General features: G+C 39.7%; 1 protein-coding gene across 1 annotated transcript in view; it reads right to left on the bottom strand.

The window, feature by feature from the left end:
- Positions 1–254: 254 nt before the first annotated feature.
- The window catches only part of LOC128739843 (transcription factor SPT20 homolog), a 50094-nt gene continuing 40367 nt past the window's right edge, over positions 255–9981 (bottom strand). Inside the window, exons 2-4 of the mRNA XM_053835344.1 lie at positions 8282–8607; positions 1893–2262; positions 255–1690 (exon numbers count right to left, since the gene is read on the bottom strand). Of these exons, the coding sequence (XP_053691319.1) occupies positions 462–1690; positions 1893–2262; positions 8282–8607 (1925 nt within the window). The 3' untranslated portion in view covers positions 255–461. The remainder of the gene's footprint in view (positions 1691–1892; positions 2263–8281; positions 8608–9981) is intronic.

Below are 9981 nucleotides of genomic sequence, written 5' to 3'. Positions count from 1 at the left end.
AACGGTATCACGAAAGAATAAGAGGTGGTCGAAAGGTGGAAGCAGTACTTCGACGAGCACCTGAATAGTGATGCAGCAACAGAAACGAAAGTATATGACAAGTGGGGACTTGAGTTTTTCAGAACGATTTTTCTTTAAAGGGATCTAGATGAAAGTTCTAAATCTAAATCAATCGTCGTCAAAGTTTGTTTGTGATGACCCAAAAATAAACAATAAAAATAGATATTGGTTTTCGATATATTTCTCTCATCCAGTTTAATTTTCCACTTACACTGTTGTGCATACTGGAAACTTTATAAATAAAGTACATATAACAACTCTATCGTGACTCAACAAATTACGAATCATTTCATAATTACTCTTATTTCGTGGCAAATAGTTTGGACAAAATATCTGTTTACTACCATCAAGTTTCTTATCTACTAAAACACTAAACGCTGTACAGTTTGCTATCACCATATTCAGGGGGCAGCTTTGTTGGGACCCCTAATACCGGCAGAAAACGGATCGATGTGAAGTGGACGTAAATAAGTGATGACTTGACTTGGATTATTTTCAGCTGCTACCTGTTGCTGGTGGTAACGACTGGCTTGTGCAACAGGGCCATGCCGCGCTGAAGAAGCTGAAGGCGACGCGCCTTGATGCTGCTGTGAGTGATGATACTGTGGTACAGGCACGGGAACCGGAACTGGTACCGGTACCACCGAATAACCGGCATCTACCAAGGCTTGGAACTCCTCCTGTGTTAGTGGCCGATCGATTTTCGGAGGTATTTTGTGCTGCTGCTTTTCCGAGCTCGGATGCTGTTGTGCTGTGGGTTGTGCTGGCGATAATCCAGTCTGTTGGGATACGTAAATGGCTGATCGTGATGGCGGCTCAGCCTCTTTGGGTTTTTGAACTGATTGTTGAGTTTGTTCAACTTGCTTATCCCTCGAAACATACTGAGCCTTAGGTCGGTGGCTTTGAGCTTGTTTTTGTGGTTTTTCATGCTGCAACTGAGGTGGCTCTACCAATTTCATAGGATGTTGAGATGTGTGTTGTTCAATCGGCTGTTTCTCCTGTGCTTGTTGAGTGTAAAAGATTTGAAGATTCTTTTCTTTGGGAACATAATATTGAATTTTAGGAGAAGGTGATCCAGGCTGTGGCTTTTCAGCTGTTTGGGCTGCATATTTTGGGGAAACCTCAGCAAAATATTGTTGATGACCATGCGGCTTAATTTGGGGCTCTTGGGCGATTAATTGGTACTTCTGAGCGGGGGACTCTGTGAACTTGTGAGGCCCAACTTGTAAGTGTGCTGGATTCAGCTTGGGGCCCTGCGCGAAAGGTGCTATGTATTGAGCCTTGATTGACTGTTTAGGAGCATGCTCGTGGCCACTGGTTGGAACATAAGAGTACTCCTGCGGCTGAGAATTAGCCACGTAACGAGGATTTTCATTAGGTCCACGATCGCTCTGTCTGTATGGAGCATTTGCTGGGTGGTAAGCGAGTGGACGATTGGATTCAACCAATTTAGCAAGTTCCTTCTCGAACGAGAAGGAGCTAATTGGTTTTGACACTGGCGTGACAGATCCAGCTGAATGGATGCTTTTATACTGCACACGGAACTGCTCAGGGTCAGGTTGAGAGTAGGCTTGTACGTGCTCTTGGCCAGTTTCTAACAATTGAATCGATGGTCGATATTTTGGTAAATCTGAGAAAAGAAAAACAACAATTACAATGATGAATTATATCACTACATACAAATAATTATGTAACTGAAACTAAAAAAATACAACTTTTTTAAACATTTTTCACTGTATTAATTGAACCCGTGCAGATTGTCTATATATTTTCAAATATTTGCATCAGTGGTTAGGTAGAATTAGCGACTTAATCAAAGTACAAATCATTACCTTGCTTTCCGGCTGGCCGTGAGTACTGTTGCTGAGCAGCCGCGTGATTGTGGGCTTGGGCTTGTTTCAGAATTTGTGCATACTCTTCCTCCGTGATGTACTGAATCTGATTATGCTGTTGTGATTGATGATGATGAGGTTGGGGCTGCTGGTGCTGGTGTTGCTGTGACTGCTGCTGCTGCTGCTGTTGTTGTTGTTGTTGCTGCTGCTGCTGCTGTTGATGGTGTTGACGTGACTGTTGAAGCTGATAGTACTGTTCGGCTTGGGCGTTTTGAGCATCGTAGGATGGGTGTTTTGAGTGCTTACTAGGTGCTACGTGTTTCTGTTGCTCGGCTAATTGTTGGAGCAAACTGATGTATTCCGGAGGTAGCTGAAACAGAAAGACTGCATTGTAATGACAACCTTGATTGATGGAACACGATTGAACTTTTCAGCAAATATCAAACGACTGCACCCATCCATCATATCGAATATCCAAACTGGTGAGTTTGGATATTTACCTTGTTCTAACCGCTTTGGCGCTAATAAAGCACTAATATAATACTAAGAAACTGAATTTGGTAAGAAACATAAAAACATCCGATTTAATTCATCTACTACGGAGGGATCACAAGTGTTGTGCTGAATATATTCTGTTTTTCTTCAATTAGGATGCTAATGGCGACGCACTTTTTTGTAGATAACTGTGAATATCTAATTATCAAGAAAAAAAAGTATATTTTGCTGAAATATTAATGCCTATACAAATATATACAAACTAGATTTGTCTTTGAGATTAACAAACATCAGAATTGCTGCTAAAATGGTTTAGATTTGATTAGGTTTAATTGAGTTAGAGCTTACGTACAAAATAGTTACTGAATTGTTGCGCTGTTTCTTGCTGCTGTTTGCCTGGTTATCAGCGTACGGTGGCTTGAAGACTAACATGAAATTCAGTATTCTTCGTGTAATTTTTAAAAAAAGCGAAAATACAAACTGTAAATTTGACAGCAAACTTCGACGAATTTTTGAAGATTTATAACAGAACTGAAAAACTAATCAAAAGTTATAACTTTAAGCCTCGTAGCAGAATCTCTGATAGAAATTTAAAAATATCTTTGACCCATAGAACTGAAAAAGTCAATAATTAACCGTTCGTGCCTCATGGCAACTGTTAAGTGTGTATACTTCGCGTCTACTTGCCTACCTTTGTCCCGGCTAATAACGAAACAAATTCGTTACACTCGTTCGTATAACTCATGGCATCTTGTGAAGATAAAAGCTTTTTTATCAAAAATTTTTTGTGAAGATAAAAGCTTACTGATCTCTCCCTCGACCAATGGCTAGCTATAAAGTGCGTTCTGCACGACGATTTTCAATGTCATGCTACGATAATTTACCATGTTTCACTGAGATCTAGTTCTATGCACGTTAAAAAACATGGATGTTTTCCGCGAAACAATTTTTTGATCAAAAATAAGCAAAGCAAACTTTAGGTGCTACATTCCGGTTTCGAAACTTGGCCTTCTGCTGTTATTCGACAAACTTTGCAGCCAGCTGTTACAAGTGCAAGACAAGTGCGAGGCTAGTGCTACAATCCTATTGTCTCTTATAGCCTCATCAAAGATAACAATGTCTAATAAAGCTTAGGTCACTTGGACATACGGCACTTCTTTTTGGCGATAGCGGCGCTCCCAGCGGTCGTAAATGCAAAGTTTTCGCAGCGTTTTGATCTTTGTGAACAGTATTTTTTTCTAACTTTAAAACTAACATGGTTCGTAGATATTCATCATGCAGGATGTTATAACATGTTCCTTTATAAAGGAAAAATAATTGTGCACAATCATCCGCAAAATCGATGGATTATCCCAAAAGTACTGTGGCGCGAGTGACTAAGAAATACAAGGAAACTCTTAAACCTGCCTGCAAAGTACAAACCAAGCGTTGAAATGAAACCCAGTCCCGGCTGAAGGTCATTCAGCAAATCACGGGTAATTTTTTAAATAGACCTATTTAACAATGCGAGATTCTCTTCGCGTCTCCTCTCTTCCGCTTTTCACGGCTACATATGTAAACGCATAGAAAAGAAAATTTTCAAAACATTTAGCTAACTAGTGACTCCGGTAACCGATTCATACAAAGCTGATGTGTTAAAATGCATTAGTATCGCCGTAAAAAACGGAAGGGAGAAGACACGAAGAGAATCTCTCATTGACACATAGGTCTATTTGAAAAAGACACATAATAGAATAATAAAATAATTCGAGTTTCCACCGCTACAGGTACTACCACAACTACAGGAGCATCTACCCTAGACACCAATAGTGTCGCAGGCCTAAAATAGCCGCAGCAACCTCATCATTTATCGCGATTATAACAATCTCCCACTGGGACATGAAAAATTGTTTTACTAACAAATGTAAATTTAGAAATATTCTACCCAAATGCGTATACAATGTATACTATACATTTACATTTAATTTTACATTTAGTGTCAGATTCATCTCGTGTGAAAAATTTGAATACTAACGGATTTTCTTTTAAAAAATCTAAATAAAGTATGGATCGAGTTTATGTATGACGACGACCCAAATTTGCGCAGCAAGGGATAATATTTTGTTTGCAAATTTGCTCGAATCGAAAATTGTCTCCTATGCTTGGATATGACAATTTGTCCATCAAAACTTGCATCAATGGAACAACAAGGCCAAAGAACACTTAAAAACTCCACTCGCTGTATAATAGTTCAATAAAGCTCTATTCACATAAAATGTTTGTCGTTAGTGCTGTTAAATGTGGAATGCACGCGGAAATGCATGAAGCAATTCCACTTGCAAGGCTTGTTGAAGGGTTGACATCAAGAGAATATTGTGCTGTAATTTTTTTCTGACTTTTTCTGCCTTTTTCGTTCCTTATCTCATTTTATTTCCCATAGGTATTCCTATGACAGATATAGACATAGAAATTTTCGACTAAATGTAAACATATTTTGCTGATTACTCTGCTGTCCCCGGTCATAAAGAGTGTCCACATTAAAATTGCAACACATAAAGTTAATTTGCATAATTCAAGTTTTAATCCGATTGCCATTAAACTCTCAGGGTATCAATAATAAATTTAGTTCTAGCATCTTTTTGAAAATTAAATAAAAAGAAAACTTATCCAATTTAATTCTACTATGTATATTTTTATTCTTGACAGATACGTATTTCGCCTACGACTTGCAGGCTTCCTCAGTGTCTGTTTTCGAACCGAAGTACATAGTATAATTAAATTGGCTAAGTTTGTTTTGACATGTTTTGCATATTTAGCCATGCTTTCTTCATTTTATCAACAGTTTTGACTGCTTTAGAATGTTTCAAAAGATTCTGCCTCTTAATAGCCCAGTATTTCTCGACTGGCCGCAGCACCGGTGTACTTGAAGGGTTATGATCTTTTGGCACGAAGTCGACATTACTTGCCTCATGCCACTCCAGTACGGCCTTTGCGTAATGGCATGAAGTCGAATTCTACCAGAAGATTAGAGGACAGTTGTGAGACTTCAGAAGAGGAAGAAGTCGCCTTTGGAGACACTCTTCCAAATACACCGGTCCATCCATGGTGCATAAACAAATTGCTTGCGAAATTAAGAATTTCTTGGCAAAGTTTGACATCTTCTGATTTCGGAGGTTCTCTGGAACATCGAACTTATCTTCCCGGAAGTTCTTAGTTTCCCGGAATCTGGTTGGAGTCCGCTTTCACGTAACTGTCGTCGTCCATAACGCAGCAATGAGGTATTCTTTGGGGCCTTCTGAACCTTGAACATACGTAATTCAGCTCGAGTTTTTGCCTTTTGCACGAAACTATTGCTCAGATTAAATTTTTTTTTGCTGCCTCTAGAACGGAGAAGTTGGTTACCCGTCGAAAGTCCCAACTACGCTGGCAACTACGAACGCATTTTTTCTCCCCTACTTCCCTCCCTCCTCTTCTTCGAACTGTTTTATGACACGAGAAACAGTATAATTCAGGATTATTAACTTTTTACCGATGGCACGATATGATAGATACTTATTTTCGATGTATTTGTGTAAATTTTTTCGCAAACGAGATCCTTTATAGATATATTAAAAAATATGTAAGTTCCTGGTTTAGCCTTAGCCGCGAGCTTTGCTTAGACTCCCTAAAACAAGCCTCAGGGTCGGCACGCATAAGGCCCGCGCAGAATTGGTACTTTACGATTGCGTTTGCGCAAATCTGAGAGTTCTGCCATACAATTTGACAGATTATCTGTCAAATCTACGCAAACGCAACCATAAACTACCAATTCAGCGCGGGCTTTTATCTTGGGGTCCGCGAGAAAGCACGGAAATACCTGAAGAGTCGATGGAAAACTTACGGTTTAGCTTTTCATAATTTATTCTCAATATAACTTTGCTTTTCGCCTTCTTTCTTTGATCTCTGTACCACCCGCTTCCTTAACCTATCTAACCTTGAACTTTTTCTTCTGCGGGGACCTTTTTCACGACGGACATCTGCAGCCTGCACCACGTTTTCCGGTTTCTACTAAGCGCTGTCGCACGTGATCATCGTTTCCGGCCTGGATGCACTTCGATATTCTAACCCAGCGGCCTTTGCCGTTCCTTCAGCGCTAGATAACAGGTCTGGATGCTCAGCCCTTGCCGATCCTTCCGAACAGGCATAGAGGTCGCTGCAATGTTATTCGGCCTTTAACGATGCGCCACAGAATTGTTGGTTGGAAAATTGGTTTATAAGCAAACAATGCGGGGTTCTAGGGGATTGACATAAGCATCGAAGGCATTGGCTGACAGACGAGGGCGTCAAATAATGAAACAGCGTAGAGCAGGATATTACCTGTTGCCACAGAGTTCCGAGTTCACTATCTCCAAATAATTGAACTTATTGGTGTTCTTTGCTTTGCAGGATATAGCTTCTGCTTTTATCAACTGTTCAACTCTAGTGCCTATTAGAAATGATTTTACTTTTGAATTCCGCTTTTAAAAATTGCAACAGGTTAATGCCCTACGCCAACGGCAAATGCCCTCACCAAGTACATAAGCCTACCATCTGACTTCATCACATTCTCTTTTCGCTCATTCTGTCATCTAGGCGGCCCCAATTTCGCCCGTTTTCCTCTAGTGGAGTGGAGGGATACATTAATAGGGTAGGTGGCAGGCTGCGTACCTAAGCGAATCCACATTCGCTAATTTATAATTTCTTATTGAGTGGTTTTGGGTGGTACACAGAGAAAAACCATCTACTATAAACCAACATTTTCTAATTTTCATACAATAAATAACGAATTTTTAAACGAATTACACAATAAATCTCAGTAACATTCTAAGCGGAGGCTACCAACGCTTACAAATATTTGTTATACAACTGCATTTTCATAGAATTTTTTCAATTCTATTTAGCAAAAAGAACGTCATATAGTTGGAACACCTTAAAAACATAAACTTTACTGGTGTTCCATTCTTTTAAAATATTTTTATTTTATTATCCTTATTCTACAGCTATTTGATTAACTCGCAGATTTTTTCGTATATGTTATTTTTCTCACATCATATAACACATATATGCATTAGATAACCCTCTCTCTCTAATATGCAAATATGTTTTAAATACTTTGGCAACACTGTTCAGCGTAAAAAAATAAAAAAATTAAAATAGAAACAACCTAACACACTATTCATTTTGTAGCATAACGGGCAAACAAATGAGAGTAATTTCCAAAGATTATGAATACAGATGCAAATCAAAGCGAAGACACAAAATTTCATAGTATGACCAACTAGCATACTTTCCATGAATAACATCAGTCGGTTCAGTGGCTATCGTGGGAAGCTTACGGACGGCAGATGCTTATTGCCGTTTTATTGGAACAAAATAATTACATAACACTCTGACGGTTACGCCGGCTCAAATGGTAAACGTGCATCACGTTTCGAAGCATAACCATCTGAAGATCATTCGCGCAACCAGTGGCTTCCCTTGCGGGTATCAGTGGGCACTGTAGGGGATTCAATGGATGGAAAATTAAATATCACAAGTGCTTTAAAGCTCCTAGTGGTGTAATAGATCTTTTTCTCATTACTTGTGAAGATTTTTTATGAAGCGGATAAAATTTCATGCTATGGGCATTATGCTTCTAGTGATTTAAGACACCTTTACTTTCAGTGCTATAAATGAAAAAAATCTTTGATATTTTTTTCGAGACAAGTTGAGGAATATAATTATCCTTGCAAAAAAACCTTGCTTTCTCGACATATACTTCCTTAATTAATTAAGGACAAACATTATTTCAATAATTTCTATTCATACACGAAAGTAAACCATACTTTTATGCACCGTATTATTTTCGCTCAATGCACTAACGGTAAAAAAATCCAATAACTTCACAAGTCACTTACTTCTTGTTCTTGGCCGCCTTTCTGCTGGTATGGCCTGAAGACCAATTGACCCCCGGACTGCTGGGCATAGAAATGGGCTGCTGCCTCAGGATCTGGAAAGTAGCCACCTGGCTGATGGTGTTGCTGTTGCTGTTGCTGTTGCCGTCGACTTGCTGCCTGAGGCAATGTTCGTGTTTCATGATCGGTTTGACGTTTCTCCTTGCCGATTACCTCACTGGTAACATTCTTCTCCGCTAATATGCTTCCTATCACACAACATCCTGTAATATGAAACAAAGACGAAAGCGAGTTATTAGTTGTGTGCTGCTGTTGCTGTACTATTACCGCTGTAAGACAAATCAATGATAATTTGGACCCATTCTCCTACGTTTGCTTTCGCTGGTCGGGAAAGCTGTGTACATATTTATTTGTGATGCAATATTTGGAGCGATGATGCCACAGAATAATTGCATCTGTGCACTGCACTTTGTTCGGTTTCTCATCAGCATTCCTAGCATTTTCACGTTTTACAAAAAAACAAGCTCAACATTGGGGTGAGACAGTCATAGCATAGATATCGGCGGTGGTGGACAGACGAGCGATGCGACGTTGTTGGTGCAGTGAGGCTGAGGACGGCCGTGATGCGGCACGGCGAACCGACCGTGTGTAAATCATGCTCGTTGTTCATGATAATGATGGTCGGTGGCGAAGGTGCTTGCTTAGAAACCAAACGAGAATTCTCGTGGGATTTTAATGCGTTGTGGGAATTCAAGGTGGAAACCCTTGCGAAAGACGCTTCACCTGAATTGTGTTCTTCCAAGCCAACACAGTACAGCATTGGCCCTTAATTGAACCTTTACGTTTCTCTAAATTATTTTGGATGGCTGTCATGAATAATGCTTCAAGGTTATGTTATTGTGAAGTGTGGACGGGTCACTCCACACCAAGTGGTCGAGATAATATGGAAAATTGAAAGCGACTAATTTCAATATTAATTAAGATTAGTGGAAGCACAAATCCCATACCCACTTCGTTGATTGGTAGTTTGAGCTTTATATAATTTCTGTTGATATAACGCATCGCGCAATTTTTGGGTAGGAAATGGGGAAGGCAAATGAGGAGCGTCCAATATAGCTCTAGCTATCCCAAGCCCCTACCTAGCGCCTCCACGTGGCCATACCCGGTAATGCACTATTGAGTAGCCAAGCTAGGAGGTGCGATACTGGGTGGTTCCCGGCTGCCTGATCCCAAAATCAAGGTTTTGGGCAGACGGCGGAGCCACACGACCTTGTTAATAGGTAAGCATAAAATAAGTTATTTTAATTATTTTTTTCGTTTTAGCTTATGAAGCACTCCTGTTATATAAAACTTTGACCAATACGATTGTTAATACTGCACATGGATATTGGATACCAGAAGAAAAAATTAAATTATTTATTAGAAGCACTTATGGAAACTAAAAGGACGCAACTCTATTCCATTCGAAGGACTGCTGGTGAGATTGTTCTATTTTTATCCATATATACCACATTTCATAAATAAACTAGAATGGGAAAGAGGCAGGGACCATCAGAGTACTTGTTTGAAGCGGTGGGCCTAGGGAGAGTGAAATAGTCAACTTTCTAGGGTTAATCTTGGCCCGATTAACAACACATCGTGGATAATGAGCGGGCTCTTCTCCCCAGCTGCTGGAGTCATTCTGCATTAAGACGGTTTATTCA

The sequence above is a fragment of the Sabethes cyaneus genome, chromosome 3 (assembly GCF_943734655.1).
Source record: "Sabethes cyaneus chromosome 3, idSabCyanKW18_F2, whole genome shotgun sequence".
Classification (NCBI taxonomy): domain Eukaryota; kingdom Metazoa; phylum Arthropoda; class Insecta; order Diptera; family Culicidae; genus Sabethes; species Sabethes cyaneus.
The sequence above is the reverse complement of the archived record's forward strand: the minus strand, read 5'-3'. Positions and strand labels throughout refer to the sequence as shown.